Source organism: Ciona intestinalis, chromosome 2 (assembly GCF_000224145.3).
Source record: "Ciona intestinalis chromosome 2, KH, whole genome shotgun sequence".
Classification (NCBI taxonomy): domain Eukaryota; kingdom Metazoa; phylum Chordata; class Ascidiacea; order Phlebobranchia; family Cionidae; genus Ciona; species Ciona intestinalis.
In genome coordinates, this window is record NC_020167.2 from 484820 (window position 1) to 498697 (window position 13878).

The window sequence follows — 13878 nt, forward strand, 5'->3', positions numbered from 1 at the left end:
GTCGTTAAGTGTCTTGCTCAAGGACACATACGCCCACAATGGTAGCAGCATCGAGCCTTGAACCCATTACCTCTGGGTTACAGGCAGGCGCGCTAACCACTATGCCACCGCGCCGGACGGCTGGGTTGAAGTGTTAAGGTTGTCTTTCCCAAGATGCAAAAGCCCACAATAGTAGCTACAATTGCTCTCACCCAGAGGTTATGGGTTCAAGGCTTCGGCCCTTGGGCAAGAGTGCAAGACACTTAACTGCAATTGCTCCAACCCAGTGGTCACTAATTAGTGACAAATTGTAAGCAACACTTGTTTTAACTGTATTTGCCCTGCCACGTATGGGTACACAAGTTACATTCATTCAATGGAGTTTGTATTTTAAGCCCAATTGCTTTATAGAGCTTTTAAGAATGTGATGAAAGAAGATCCATCCAACGTTCAAGGCTGGCACAATTTTTGTGTTACTTTGGTTCAACAGACAAAACTTAAAGAAGCTGAAAACTGTTTAAGAGATGTTCTTCAACTGTCCCCACATGAGACATATATATCAGGTACATATATAAACTCTTGCTGCCAGGAATGAATCCACATTCACATTTCCTTATATATGGCAGAATGGGGTAAAACGAGACATTATCTTTTCTTGTGACATTTGAAACTAAACAGAGATTGAACTATGTAACGGTAGTCCTGCGATACTAAAACAGCGATGTTAATTGTTGAAAACGGTGGATGCTTACAGTATCTCATCTTGCCCCACATTACTATACATACGGTGAAAAACAGCTTAAACATATTTGAATTATAAAATTGTAGAAAACCTTGCATTTGTTCGGAGGCAACTTGCATTGAATGAAAAGAAGTTACAAGAGAGAAGAGAAGTTGAAGGTCGTGGATTTAAAGTTGATCAAATTAAAGTGAAAGAAGAACCAACACAGGTGGGAGTTAGATTTCTTTTTAAATAACTCAACTTCAGTTCCCCATTAAATTTATTTTATTTTAACTATTGCATTCACAGAGAGAAACAAAAGTATTAGAAGAAGATATTGTTTATGTTGCTGCAAGCAAACCAAAGTCTTTGTCTTTTGAAGCCAAGAAGATTATCGATAAACTTGAACAATCAAACAAGGATGATCGGAATATTGACAAAAAACTGACAGAGGCTTCAAAAGCCATAAAGAAGTTACAAATGTTAAACAATAAGGCACAATTAATGAAAGAAAAGAAGTGTCAATCAACACCACCTAGTAAGAAAAATGAAGTAGATAACGTGAAAACTAAAGCAATGAAAAAGCTTGATGAGCTTGAAGCTTTACTATAATCAATATTTGTCTGAATCCATTTACTACTTTTCTGCAAGCCACAATTTTTTTACAAAAGTTTAACTTTATTTTTGTTTACAAACAACTTAGGATTCTTTTTAATTTTCTTTTCAAATAAAACATTCAGTTCATTTTCTGACTTGGAGGCATCTTCTTTGAAAGCTTGGTACTCTCTTAGTACCTGCACATAAAAAACATTAAGGATGTATGTAAACAAAATACACATGTTGGGCAAATACCTTTTTCTTTAACCTTTTTATTGATAGTTGCCGGTCTTCTTGAGCTTTCAAACACGTACGAATTGCTTTGTTCCAAGGAAACTTTTTATTGGGGACTGTTAATCATGTATGATATTATATACTATAGTAAGGTTGAGGAAGGGGGATTAATAGGGCACATTTAACAACGGTTTTGTTTTAACTGTTTACCTTCATTCCCATCTGCATTAACACAGTTGACTTGTGATCCTTCATCCACAACTTCAAGTTTTTGTTTCTTTGACTTTTTAAACTTAGGATTCGCCTCGTCACGTTTTCGTTTAATTGTTTTTTTCTTCGCATCTTGGTTGTCACAGGTAGGTAAAGGGTTGTTTTCTCGTTTATCTTTTGCATCAAAGAATTTTGTGTAGGTACCAAATCAAATATTGCTATGAGTACTTAATAGCATTAAAAATTACTAGTAATTTTGCTGTTTTGAAAAATAATTTTTGATCCAAATGAAGCTAGCAAAAACTAAGTTATGAATAGAAAAACAATCGAATTAACCTAGGGAAATGTTCAATTTCTGTTCTAGTATTAGGAACCTATTACTAAATTCATTTTTATTTTCATCTGATAAAAATTACTTGTTGCAGGAGGTGTTTCATTTGAAGTTTTTACAGCTGAAAAAATATTCCAAACCTCTTCTGAGATTGATGGATTTCGTATCCTTAAACTGTTTCCAAGGAAATTCTGTCAAATTTTTTTTGTTAATTCTGTCTCAAGGAAAATTGTTGCAGTTCACAACCTACCAAAAACTTTCCTCTTTTTCTTGGTATATTCTCATAGTTAAGGAGTTGATCCAAGATCTTCTTTACTTCACTGTTTTGATTCGTCAGAGTCGCAGCAGCACAGGTGATCTGGAATAGATTTTGATATTAACAAAAACAAATGAAGGATAATATAAATTCAATACTAGTCCAAAACCACAGTCGTTACAACACAGATGTTCATACACCTCGTGCCAGCTTACGAGTTACCATGTACGTTACTTTGTGGGTCATTATTTTTTGGGAGATTTTTTATGTATGGCTGACAACTTGGGGGTTGTCCATTAGTGACCACTAAGTTGGAGCAATTGCTTTTAAGTGTTTTGCCCAAGGACACACATGGCCACAATGGTAGCAGCGTCAAGCCTTGAACCCATTATCCTCTGGGTTACAGGCAGGCGCGCTATGCCACGGCGCGGCTGTATTGTACGATTCATCGGCTATAGTTATACCCAAACGAAGTGGGCTCCTGTATAGGCCTTGTTAGGCTTTGTATATCTTGAAACTTGACTGGTTATACAGTTTCTAATTCAATGCCCCCAAGCTTTATACGATTTAAAAAAAAAATATTGCTTGAATGCAGTAAATTTATTTTACCTTTTTAATCCACTCCTGCTGTTTAACTTCTCCTTTATTTGGTTTTGCAACAAATCCAGAAGCAGAATATTTCTCATCTTCAGTTATACAAGAGGTGTGGTTGATGTAGTCGTCGCCCCTGTTTTACATGAAGCATGAGAAAATCCAAAACGAAATGCCATGTGGCTAAAGCTTTCTTACCAAAAATCTTTTGAGCAGTCAATGCACGTTAAATATTCACAGTTCCGACATGAATATGCATGTCTATCAACTTTGTTTTTCTTTAAAGATTCACCGCAACCGTTGCAAGTAAAAAACACCATAGCCGATTTCAAAACAACTCGAGTACAAAATGCTCACCGTCAAAATTTATTTCAGCTTGCTTTGGCATACATGTAACATGAGCGATGGATAGTGCTTTTTTCTTTGCTCTCTCGCTTTGGCGGTATCTACTATGATCAAAGAATACTACGATAGCCTTCTTTGCTATGATCAAGCTAGAGTGATCAAAGTCAAACAATATTCAAAGTTTAGTATAGTCTGATCATAGTACTCTAAACTGTTTTAGAGTACTATGGTCTGATCACACACTGCCAGCTGCTTATTTAACTAATAACGCTATATGTATCACCAGAATGCTAAAAAAATTGCGTATGTCTGTGTGTATCCCAATGTGCAGAGCTAGCCAATGCCAAACGGCCAATAGGAGTTTGCACGGCAGGGGAAAAGTAAATGTCTGGTTTTATCCTCGTATTGCGGGAAAACAACAGTCGTTATAACACGGATGTTCTGTGTTTACACCCCGTACCCAAGGACACATACGTCCACAATGGCGGTAGCATTTTTTGGTTTCGTTTCTAACCATATTTTATATTATTGTGATGTGCACTATGTATATGTACTAAACACCGTACAAAAACAAGCAGCGTTGTTATTAAACTGACCTTAAAATAACATGGAAACAGGATACCAATCACAACCAAGAATTAATTGGAACTCAGAAACTGAAGTTTGCCTGTTTTATGCAATGAGAGGACAAAAACCAATTGGTTAGTCTTTGCTCCTTACAAATTATTTGTTAAATTATATGATGTTTTAAATTAAATTAACTCAGTCACGCAATGGTAGAAGAAGTCGAAAGATGGAGGGAAACTATTTTTTACCAACAATAAGCGGAGGGACTTTCGGTCCCTTTAATTAGTGCACATCCGCTATGTCCATAATATTTAGTTTACTATGTCCGCTATGTAGTTAATATTGTGAACATAGCGGACATGCACTTATTAAATGGACCAGGGACTGAGGGATCAGTTTTCCCTCCCCCTTAGTTGGATTAATCTGTCCTTTAACATTTCCTTCCATCCATCCCTTCTCTTTATTTGAAGTAAAAAATAGTTTCCTTTTGCCCATAAGGTCTAAGCAATTTTTTTTCCCCTTTTAGTAACCATTGTTTCCCTCCTTTCCTCAATTTAATATTGTCCCGACTTTGCCTTTCTTTTCATTTTTTCATTTATTTAATTTTTACTAAGTCAAAAATTATGTTAATAATCCAGGCATTAACAAGCATTTCCATATGATGTGTATACATAAAAAGTTTTGTCAATCAATTGGTCAAACTGTGTCAAGCGATCAGTTATGGCAACATTTATCAACTATGTATAATCTTAAAGTTTTGGTAAGTAATAGCAATTCAAGTTCAATGTTCCGAATTTTAAGTACATTTGGTTTATGTAGGATGAATCGGAGGTGTCTCCATTTAAAAATATACAAAAAGAATTCAAGCTTCCCCCCTCAATTATTAACTATAAAAAAAATAATGGAAAATCGATTGAAGAAGTAAATCAAGATGATGAAGGTAAGAATTTATATACCCAGCTGTATTTTTGTCTACCGAGTTAACTAGTCACAAACTAATTTAGAGTAATTCTTAGCCTGATTAAAACATATTTGGTACATTATTTTGATCGAACTTCTGTATTAGTTTGTGCACAGAGTTAAATTTAGTGTCCAAACCTAAAAATACCTAAACTAAATAAAAAACAAGAAACTAACAAACACGTAAGCATAGCCATAGACCCATAGGCCATAGCAACACTGACTGACTAACTTTGGTTATTTAAAAGATCATAATACCACCTTATGTGTTGAATATTGTAGGTGTGCCACTTGTTACCCATAGAAGCAAGACAAATCGCAAAAGAACGCGACAAACTTTGTCAAATACTTCAAGCCCATCCAGTCCAAGTGTTGGTAAAAGAAGAAGATGATTGTAATATAAAGTATAGAGGAAAAGGACTTTTGGTAATTTGCTCCAGTTTAACTTGAACAAAATGGTCAACTGTTCTAATGCTATAAAGTTGGAAGTCAGAAAACCATTTGCTAAACACGAGTTTTTGTATTGTACACAATCATGAACTCAATGCAGTTTTGTTATCAATTAAAGGATAGAATAGTTTGTTTAAGAAATCTTGGTTAAGTAGGTTTCCCATTGGTGGCGATTTAGATAATGTATGGACATGGTAAATATGTTTTAATGCAAGTTTAGCAGCATCAGTCTCAGCAAGTACAATGCTCTCCGCTCCAGACTTTGCAATTAAATCTTTACCAGAAAACAGTCCAACGTAATATATTGGTGTTACAGTGTTTACTCCACATTGTTGAATTAATCTTGCCTGTGGAGCTGGTTTGCCACTTATTTTGAAACTTTCGGTCAACAAAGCCATTGGATTGGAAGGTTTCCAGATGTCATCTATGATATCTTTTCCCACCAACTGTGGAACCAAAAAGTTTAATATGAATTTAGCAGCAGCAACAGGCCCTTCACTGAGATTTATTGCTTCTATGCTTGCCACAAGCGATTCAGCAAGAACCTTTTCTGACGACCTCAATCCAGTTAGCTGTAGTAAATCATTGTAACCCAGGTTTAATGCTAAATATGCAATGTTGGAATCTAGTAACAAGAAATCACATATTGAACTTCGACCTTCACTTGTTAGGAATGGAAACGCCTCTTTGACATAATGTGAAACAAATTCTTCCACAAACTTTGAACCATCTTTTAGTAATTTGCTGTAACCAGTATCTTCTGTTGAAGGTTCATTAAACAAAGGCTCTGTTAAAGCTGAAACGAGTAGTTCATTTGGAACTTCAATGTCAAGTCGATTTCTAAATATTATACAAATGCATGGTTAATCATTCTTGCATGTCATGCGAAAAATAATATTGAAAAGTAATTTATGGAAGGCAGGTACATTCAGCCTGTATGTTGGGCAAAAATTGGCAAATCGCTATTTTTTCAGTAAAATGGCAAACATTTGCTGTCACTTTAAAAAAACAAAACATGTAAAGGCAGGCCAAGTTTGGGCAATAAATGTTTCTTTTTAGGCTCAGCCTTATATGAGAGTTTTTTTGTTAGGCCATGTAAACGTGCTAATTATGTTATGACCAAATAATATGTGTTTTGAAGTAATAGTCTTCTTTACTTATATAGTAAAAAAACTAGTGTACATTGTTAAATATATACCGTTTGAAGGTTGAAACATATATTTTAGAACTACAGAAAGTAAGAATGAAACATGTAAGCTTACTTAAATGCTGTTAGCTCTGCTGTAATATTCCAGTTTGGTTTAGAAGATCTTGGTAATGGTGGATCTGGTCCTTCTATTTCCTCTTTTCTTTCCAAGGCAAGGTAGTAATGCTTCATCCACCGTGGTGGCATTACAGCAGATGGATTGACGGGTTTAATGGCTGGATTTCCAGGCACAGGTGAATAATTTCGGGGGTGTACTCTCTGTTTTATTAAACTACCAACATTTCCTCTTTTTAAAATGGCAGATAAACATATGCCCCACATTTTAATCTAAAGTTTTTTTTTTTTTCTCAAGTTTCTTTTCAAATCCAGAGCAACAAACTTGTTTTACGTGAAAATATCTTTGACAACAGTTCATTAAAGCCTCAATAGCCGCTGAACACCTACCCTCCTGGTAATTATTTCCTAAAATAAAAATGTTACCGTTTATTACTTGTTAGGTGTATGTGTTGTATACATATTTTTCGTTCAATATTGATATTAATCACATTTAAACATAGGCCAAAAATTTTTTAGATTGCAGTGCAAAATGAGTACAGCAAATATATTCTCGTATCAAGAACAACAAATGACATTGTTATTTACTTATTTTTCACCAGTGACCATCTATATTCTAGATCAAATCTCCAAAACAATCACAACCTTTGTATTTATAAGATTTCCAGATATAAATATATGAACGAACGAACATTTAACACAAATTAACTTACTCTGCAAACAATCTTGAATTTTGCAAGCAAATGGTAGACACGGTTCAGCTTTAGACATGGATGCACATGGGTTTAAACTTCCAATAAAAACACGAGCTAATTGACAGTGTAGCGGCAAGCGTCTGAATTTTAAGCATAGCTGTATGAATGAAGATGGTGTTTTAGCTTTAAGCTCACCAAGCGGTAAAAAAAACATTTCATCTATTTTTTATTATTGGGTTTGAATTAAAATATTCAAATTATTATTATATATTTACATTGCGCTTTGACCATGAAGATTATGTAAAAGTATCGATATTGTAACGACGAAACCCAATCGAAAACAGTTCTGTTTAGATATCTATAGTTAATCAGTACGTGCCCAACAATTGTTTGGGGAAAAATATTCAATATTGCTATTTCGTGCTCAACTAACTATAACTCTACTATAGAGAGTCTACCCGTCACCCTACAATGCTAAGCCTGTAGACGAAATAAACATGAGTCACCGCAAAAGCCAACAGAAAAGAATGAGGGTGAAGATAATTAGCATGGGAAATGCTGAAGTGGGGAAGGTAAGTAATTGTTTTAGTTTATGATGCACTAGAGAAACCCTGTTACAGTTACAGATTGGGCAACTATGTTGTAATTATTATCATCGCATTAGTTTTTCGCTCAATGTGCAGCAAAATGTGCACCTTGAAATGTTCAGCTAGATGCACCCAATTTTTTGACTTAGAGTAGATGTACTGTACCATAATTCAAAGCATGAGACGGATGGTCTACCCGTGAAGGTTCTAATATTATTTTCAAACTATTATATATGTACATTTATTACAGACTACAAAACTCATTTTCAGACAAAGTAAAGAACAAAATTTTATTAAAATTAAACACGAATTCACAGTTTCATTGTTTTTTTTCAAGTGCGGTAAATGTTTCAACATTCAAACCAAGTGACCGCATATAATACCAGCGGTCACATGCAATCTGCTAACAATAATAGTGTAAGTGGAAAATTTTGAAGCTGCACATTTTGGAAAAAATATAACGGCCCATGTTGCTCCTTTTTGTGTTACACTATGATCTTTGAATTTTTAAGTAACATGGTAATGTTTTAGCTGGTGACCAGTGCAATTTTTGGTCTGAAAATGTTCCTTAGGTCCAACCGTTACTCACTGGTAAAAAAGTAGGTGTGCGCGGCAAAAATTAACTGAAAATACGTAAAATTGCTACATCACCTTATTTCTCAGGCGAAACGTCATGAATTGAACAAAGTTAAGAATATTGCGTCAAAAACTTGTAAATGCAATTATATACAAAGTATAATATGTCACATATCCATATTGTGACGACATAAACTGTTCACCTTATGCAAATCACATGAATTACAGAAACAAAGCAAGTTTTCTCATTTTTAAAAAGTTAATTTAACACGAATTCCCAAGTTTTTTGCAAAGCTAAAGGATTACCAGTAAGCAGTAAGATACTACCAAATGATTTATAAAAATTTAATGTTTTTTTATATCAGAGTTGCATTATAAAGCGATATTGTGAAAGAAGATTTGTAAGCAAGTACCTTCCAACAATTGGCATTGACTACGGTGTTACAAAGTAAGTTTTAGATGCGGCTATGGGAATAAGTAAACATCCTTTTTAACAGCAACAACAGGTGACGGTAATTTGTTATATTTTAAATTTTGGGAAGCAGCAAAAACACTGCAAAGTGTTAATATATATAAAACAAGTTAATAAAATACTAAAAATAATGGCACTAGTAAAGAATCCTACAGTACAATACAGGTTACGCTGGTGGAGTTGGCCTATATATCATTAATAAGAACATTTATTATAAATTTACTCTACTAACATCATAAACCCTGTTTGGTGGTATATGGCGGATAAGTGGCCTAACGGTTAATTAGACTGTGTTTACGCAAATTTACTGCTTTGACATTTCCTGATTAGAGTTCCACTCAACAAGTTCATTTTGAAGTCTTTTGTATACTTTAACACAAGTTAGCAGTTAGGGAATAAAATCTGATACTAAAAAAACAGTAAAAATACATTTAAATAACGAGAAACAATTCGTAAAACACATTTAGCCTAATCAGTTTTATTGCGAATTCAAAAATAAATATGATTATCCAGTTATCCACTTACTATAAGTACAAACATTTCATCACAGAATAGACAAAAAATGTTTAAAAAATATGTTGCACCACCGAACGGACATAAGATACCTTGTTTTTTGGCTTGTGTACATTTTCTACCTCAATGAACAATCATTAGTTTATCCAATATTTTAAATAACACAGGGTTTCAGTGAAAGACAAGGAAGTTAAAGTTAACATCTTCGATATGGCAGGCCATCCTTATTTTTATGAAGTTAGAAATGAATTTTACAGAGATGCTCAAGGTATTTAGTTGTTTCAATTCTTGTTTATTTTTATGTATTTATTTTAATTTGTAGCTGCCTTATTGGTGTTTGATGTTTGTGATCGAAACAGTTATGAAACGTTAGAGTCATGGTTGCTTGAAATGAAACAAGAAATGGGAAGAAACAACAAAATGGACAACATTGTTTTTTTTGTTTGTGCCAACAAGGTAAGATTTTGAATTTAATGTTTCTGAGAGTTACAGTGTCAACTGCAGTGATTCATCGTTGTCCATATCTTCTTTTATTGGATTTTTTTGTTTATTTGCTATTGCTAATGCACCTTTGTGGCAAAGTAACACACATCTTAATACATATTACATTTTAAATGTAAACTGAGCTGCATAATCTAATACAAATTTTAAAAATAAAATTTTTCAAAAATTAGTCACACCAAATTACATACATATGTAACTCATAAGCAGGCACAAGGTGTATGATAGTATGAAACAGATGCTCCATTTATTATTTAATCTTTGTTAAACAAAGATACAATAATAAGAATTGATGCGCTTGCTTACTGAACTGTCCAATTAAACAGATTGACAAGGGTAAGCGTATGGTAGAAACACTAGAAGCTCAACTTTGGGCAGAAGAAAAAGGTTTTAAATATTTTGAAACTTCAGCAGCAACCGGGGATGGGATTACCGAATTGTTCCAGGTATGTATTTTATGGCATAAGAAAAAGTACCGTGTTGCTGGTATTTTATTTTTTCAATCCAGGCTCTGTTTTCCACATTGGTTGAAGTATCGGAAAATGGTGGACGGCCAATTAAAGTAAACACCAACCTTGGATTTACAAAGGAGCAAGCTGATGCAATATTAAGAATCAAGAGCGGAAGAGATAATTATGAGAAGTTGGGTTTGCACCACAGTGCAACAAGGTATTTTTAATAATCTTAAAAATGCAAAGTAAATGTTTTATTTAAACCATATAGTCAAATAAAAATATCAGTTTTCAGTATTTTTAAATAAATACCAATATTACATAATTTACATCTGCCAATGAAGTTCATTATATGAATAATACGTACCTTAAGATAGGCTACATGTTGAGTTATGGCACTGCTACAACTGTGGGCATTTACTGAGGCAAGACTAGGGATGCATAATACAGAATTTTAAATCCGTGAGATTCAAATCCTTAGTCTTCGAATCTAATTATGGGATTCTGTTTAATGTCGTCATCATACCTCATCTTTTGAAGTATTGCAACAATTTTAGAAAAGTCATAACTTTGAAAAAAATTATCCTTTTATTTGAGAGACTTTCAAGAGAAAAACGTCTGGCAACGTGTTTTCAAAGGTTGCTATACATTTTAGCTTGGCAGTATTGGTTTCATACCGAGTTACAGACTTGGCATTTTTGTACTATTATCTGATGGTATATAAATGTATGGTGTTAAATGCGAAAAATTCGACAACCAATCATCTAACCCAAAAATCACCCAGTGGTACATTTTTGAATCATTTTATAGCTCATGATCCAATAAGGCTACTACTATTGAAGGGTCAATAAACTGATTTATAGGGGTAAATTTATTTTTCTCTATAAATAAAAAAAGGTTCGAGATCCTAGGTTTGAAATAAAATTTTCTACGATATCCTAGAATACCTAATTATTCTGTAATGTGCATCCCTAGGCTAATTCAAGCCAGTGGTCTTTTATGATGTTGTCTAAATTTAGCCACATGGGAAAATAGTCACAGAAACTATAACCTATAGAGTCACTAACCTTTAAGCAAGTATAGGATGTTTAAAACAAAAAAACACCAATATGTTTGGCGCTGTGGTTGGTGTATCTGCTTCTAATCCAGGGGGTATGTATTCAAGGCTCGCAGTCGCTAACATTATGGGTGTAAGTGTCTTTTAGTAAGACACTTACTGGTAATGGCTGCAACTCAGTGGTCACCAATGGGTGTCTAAATTGTTGGCCATAATGAATAAACAATCACACACAAAGTTACATACGTGGTAACTTGAAAGCTCACAGAAGATCTGGGTTGTATGATGCAGGACACCCCTATCATAACGACTGTTGCATGTTTAAATATGTTACATTTAATTACTTTAATTTTATGCAGGGATGACATAAACAAGGCATACAGGAAGTTGGCGGTGATTCTGCATCCAGATAAAAATGTGGCCCCAGGGAGTGAGGATGCATTCAAGACTCTTGTAAATGCAAGGACAGCTTTGTTAAGAAACAAATGATTTGTATACATTTTAGATTTTAACATATTTTTTTACTATGGTTGTATTGTACATTGGTTAGTTCATAACCAAAATATGGGTGCTTAAATCGTAACTGTGAGGCATATTTACAAACTAAACTTTTTTTAAGTATCATTTACCTTGTGTTTTTTTTATAGCTGTAAAGTATAATAAAGTATTAAACTACTCTTTCCATATCACAGAAGCATGTTATCAGTTCCATCAGATAACTGGTTTCCATCTCCATGTATACTGCTTACATGTGGCAACCAAACCATACATCATCCAATACGATTTTTTGGTAATCATTTTTTTCGGTTACAAAAAGATATTTAGCAAATAAGAAGTATAAAACACACCATTTTTGTAAATCACTGACCACTTTCAGATTTTTTAAACTGCATGTAAAATTTATTTTTATTAATTGTTGTGGCTGTGGGGTTACTTTTGGATTCTGTTGTAACTTGGTCAGTTTCAAGTTTTTGAGGTTTGTTAATGTTTTGTCGAATTGGAGACCGACTTCTACTTCTTGCATGTGCACTACTACTGGAAGTTTCTTCCTGCTGTAAACAGAATATATGGTAACTCTGTGTTAAGAAAAATTTTGTATAACAGTGTTTTTACAAGGTTATTAATAATACTTTACTTTTTAAACTTTCTGCACTAAAATAAAGTAATGAAACTATTACTATAAATTCTGTGTCCGACAATTAGTTTGTGTACAAGCTTCAATTGAGAGATATTGCGTGCATTAAATACCGCATGTGCCCTCCCCACTTTAGAATATCTTGAATTGATATGGGGAACCCCAAGTCCATGATTTAAAAAGCAGTTTTATTATCCATGTCTTTTAAATGCATTCACCCGATACTCATTACTCGCTAATGTAATTGGTGGAAGACAACCTATTAAGGACTACTGGGTTGGAGCAATTGCCGTTAAGTGCACGTCCACAACGGTAGCAGAAACAACTACCTCTGGGTCTGAGGCAGATGTGGTTACCGCCCAGCAAATAATAATATAAAACTTACATTGCTTTCAAATCCAAGACCAACATGTCTTCGGGCCTTTCCAGTTAACTTATGATTAAGAGAATTTTTATATTGTTCTTCCAAACCATCATTTAGAGTTTTACCATCTTCATGTGTTCGGGACTTTGATATCCACTGCGATGCAGCTTTTGCATTTTTGCTCTATTGTAATAAAAGTGTGGTCAAAATAGGATGACAAAAAATAATAAAAGGATCACCTTATCTCAACCTACTATGTTAGTTATTACAAATTTACAATTGACAAATCTTTACCTTTTCACCTCCAAGTAAACGCAATAACTTCTGCTGATTAAATTTTACATCTTTTGAAGTCTCATCAGTGTCAGCATTCTAGATAAAAATATTTTTTACACATCGTTCTGAATGGTATAGGGACTGACACTAAGGGTGGTAAGTATTTTCTTAATAAGACTTTTTTGCTCATCAAATTGAGATTATACCGCTAATAGCTATAGAATTAAATCTACTGAAGAAATCCGCGTTTTAAGATTTAAAGCTACAAATGCAAAACTAAACAATGTAAAACATACTTCTTTAGCTGTTGCAGTGACGCTACTCATGCCGTATCGCCCGAATTGTTAACCTGGCTGAAAGCAGATAGAATTAGAATGTAGTCCGAAATCAACGTCGGGGTTTGACTTCTTTTTTCTTGTGTTCTCTCGCGATTGTGCATATGATATCTATGGCTTTACTGCTTTGGTTTGGACCAGAGATTTTTTAGAAAAAATGTATAAATTTAGCAGCATTAAATGACTAAAATGTCGCAAATCAACCGCTTCTAATTCTAATTTTTGACTTTTTTTGACACAGAAAACAAATAACACATGTTTTTCATATTTTTCAACCTTTAAATTTGTTTTTAGGCCCAAGTTTTTCTGTAATTTACCGAAAAACATACATTTTCCCTATACCTACTGTGTTATTTTGGACCCAAATTGCCGTTCAATTTGTGTTTTACGTAACAATGGGTTGGACCAGAGCC

The 13878-nt window shown here is 34.0% G+C and overlaps 6 protein-coding genes across 13 annotated transcripts in view; 3 read left to right on the top strand and 3 right to left on the bottom strand.

The window, feature by feature from the left end:
• LOC100176519 (transmembrane and TPR repeat-containing protein 3) overlaps positions 1-1452 on the top strand; it is a 6936-nt gene extending 5484 nt beyond the window's left edge. For 3 of the 4 annotated variants that reach the window (XM_026840892.1, XM_018817385.2, XM_026840893.1), the window contains 3 exons: positions 391-542; positions 808-935; positions 1010-1452. In XM_026840892.1, the coding sequence (XP_026696693.1) occupies positions 391-542; positions 808-935; positions 1010-1312 (583 nt within the window). In that variant the 3' untranslated portion in view covers positions 1313-1452. The remainder of the gene's footprint in view (positions 1-390; positions 543-807; positions 936-1009) is intronic. The other variant, XM_018817386.2, reaches the window with a different exon arrangement.
• On the bottom strand, positions 966-3331 carry LOC100178835 (cell growth-regulating nucleolar protein-like). Its single transcript, XM_002131531.5, has 7 exons — positions 3118-3331; positions 2938-3055; positions 2323-2430; positions 2158-2263; positions 1742-1915; positions 1553-1647; positions 966-1494 (listed from the first exon to the last, which is right to left on the bottom strand). Exons 1-7 carry the CDS (start codon positions 3237-3239, stop codon positions 1363-1365), a joined length of 855 nt encoding a protein of 284 aa, XP_002131567.1. The 5' UTR covers positions 3240-3331; the 3' UTR covers positions 966-1362.
• A 470-nt stretch (positions 3332-3801) lies between these two features.
• LOC100183508 (MRG/MORF4L-binding protein-like) lies at positions 3802-5420 on the top strand. The gene is made up of 4 exons (XM_002131469.5): positions 3802-3965; positions 4470-4591; positions 4651-4771; positions 5074-5420. Exons 1-4 carry the CDS (start codon positions 3872-3874, stop codon positions 5181-5183), a joined length of 447 nt encoding a protein of 148 aa, XP_002131505.1. The 5' UTR covers positions 3802-3871; the 3' UTR covers positions 5184-5420.
• Positions 5292-8574, bottom strand: LOC100176475 (39S ribosomal protein L44, mitochondrial). Of its 2 annotated transcripts, none has more exons than XM_018817393.2 (3): positions 8564-8574; positions 6504-6910; positions 5292-6081 (listed from the first exon to the last, which is right to left on the bottom strand). In XM_018817393.2, the coding sequence occupies exons 2-3, from the start codon at positions 6767-6769 to the stop codon at positions 5325-5327; spliced, it is 1023 nt and encodes a 340-aa protein (XP_018672938.1). In that variant the 5' UTR covers positions 6770-6910; positions 8564-8574; the 3' UTR covers positions 5292-5324. The 2 variants fall into 2 exon arrangements, with proteins under 2 accessions (XP_018672938.1, XP_002131410.1); XM_002131374.5 differs by lacking the exon at positions 8564-8574 and adding an exon at positions 7216-7366.
• On the top strand, positions 6480-12625 carry rbj (Ras-associated protein Rap1). 3 transcript variants are annotated; one of them, XM_009859204.3, is made up of 9 exons: positions 6480-6681; positions 6818-6899; positions 7647-7769; positions 8726-8808; positions 9513-9613; positions 9668-9801; positions 10173-10292; positions 10355-10515; positions 11715-12625. In XM_009859204.3, the coding sequence occupies exons 3-9, from the start codon at positions 7695-7697 to the stop codon at positions 11842-11844; spliced, it is 804 nt and encodes a 267-aa protein (XP_009857506.1). In that variant the 5' UTR covers positions 6480-6681; positions 6818-6899; positions 7647-7694; the 3' UTR covers positions 11845-12625. The 3 variants fall into 3 exon arrangements, with proteins under 3 accessions (XP_009857506.1, NP_001041451.1, XP_026695399.1); NM_001047986.1 differs by lacking the exons at positions 6480-6681; positions 6818-6899 and having other exon boundaries at positions 7695-7769; positions 11715-11844; XM_026839598.1 differs by lacking the exons at positions 6480-6681; positions 6818-6899; positions 7647-7769 and adding an exon at positions 8069-8201.
• The window catches only part of LOC100185878 (small acidic protein), a 2265-nt gene continuing 510 nt past the window's right edge, over positions 12124-13878 (bottom strand). Inside the window, exons 1-4 of one of the 2 annotated variants that reach the window (XM_002131401.5) lie at positions 13427-13556; positions 13149-13226; positions 12876-13037; positions 12124-12407 (exon numbers count right to left, since the gene is read on the bottom strand). In XM_002131401.5, coding sequence (XP_002131437.1) covers positions 12216-12407; positions 12876-13037; positions 13149-13226; positions 13427-13456 — 462 coding nt within the window. In that variant the 5' untranslated portion in view covers positions 13457-13556 and the 3' untranslated portion in view covers positions 12124-12215. Of the gene's footprint in view, positions 12408-12875; positions 13038-13148; positions 13227-13426; positions 13557-13878 lie in introns of those variants that run through there. The other variant, XM_009859240.3, reaches the window with a different exon arrangement.

Excerpts from the sequence above, each read along its gene's own strand:
- LOC100183508 (XM_002131469.5), top strand. The coding sequence starts at position 3,872 with ATGGAAACAGGATACCAATCACAACCAAGAATTAATTGGAACTCAGAA. Across the intron at positions 3,966-4,469 it reads GAGAGGACAAAAACCAATTG|GCATTAACAAGCATTTCCAT; the intron begins GTTAGTCTTTGC and ends TTAATAATCCAG. Across the intron at positions 4,772-5,073 it reads AGTAAATCAAGATGATGAAG|GTGTGCCACTTGTTACCCAT; the intron begins GTAAGAATTTAT and ends TGAATATTGTAG.
- LOC100176475 (XM_018817393.2), bottom strand. The coding sequence starts at position 6,769 with ATGTGGGGCATATGTTTATCTGCCATTTTAAAAAGAGGAAATGTTGGT. Across the intron at positions 6,082-6,503 it reads GCAGAGCTAACAGCATTTAA|AAATCGACTTGACATTGAAG; the intron begins GTAAGCTTACAT and ends TATAATATTTAG.
- LOC100178835 (XM_002131531.5), bottom strand. The coding sequence starts at position 3,239 with ATGGTGTTTTTTACTTGCAACGGTTGCGGTGAATCTTTAAAGAAAAAC. Across the intron at positions 2,431-2,937 it reads AGCAGGAGTGGATTAAAAAG|ATCACCTGTGCTGCTGCGAC; the intron begins GTAAAATAAATT and ends AATCTATTCCAG. Across the intron at positions 1,648-1,741 it reads TAATGCAGATGGGAATGAAG|TCCCCAATAAAAAGTTTCCT; the intron begins GTAAACAGTTAA and ends CATGATTAACAG.
- rbj (XM_009859204.3), top strand. The coding sequence starts at position 7,695 with ATGAGTCACCGCAAAAGCCAACAGAAAAGAATGAGGGTGAAGATAATT. Across the intron at positions 8,809-9,512 it reads ATTGACTACGGTGTTACAAA|GGTTTCAGTGAAAGACAAGG; the intron begins GTAAGTTTTAGA and ends TAAATAACACAG. Across the intron at positions 9,614-9,667 it reads ATTTTACAGAGATGCTCAAG|CTGCCTTATTGGTGTTTGAT; the intron begins GTATTTAGTTGT and ends TTTAATTTGTAG.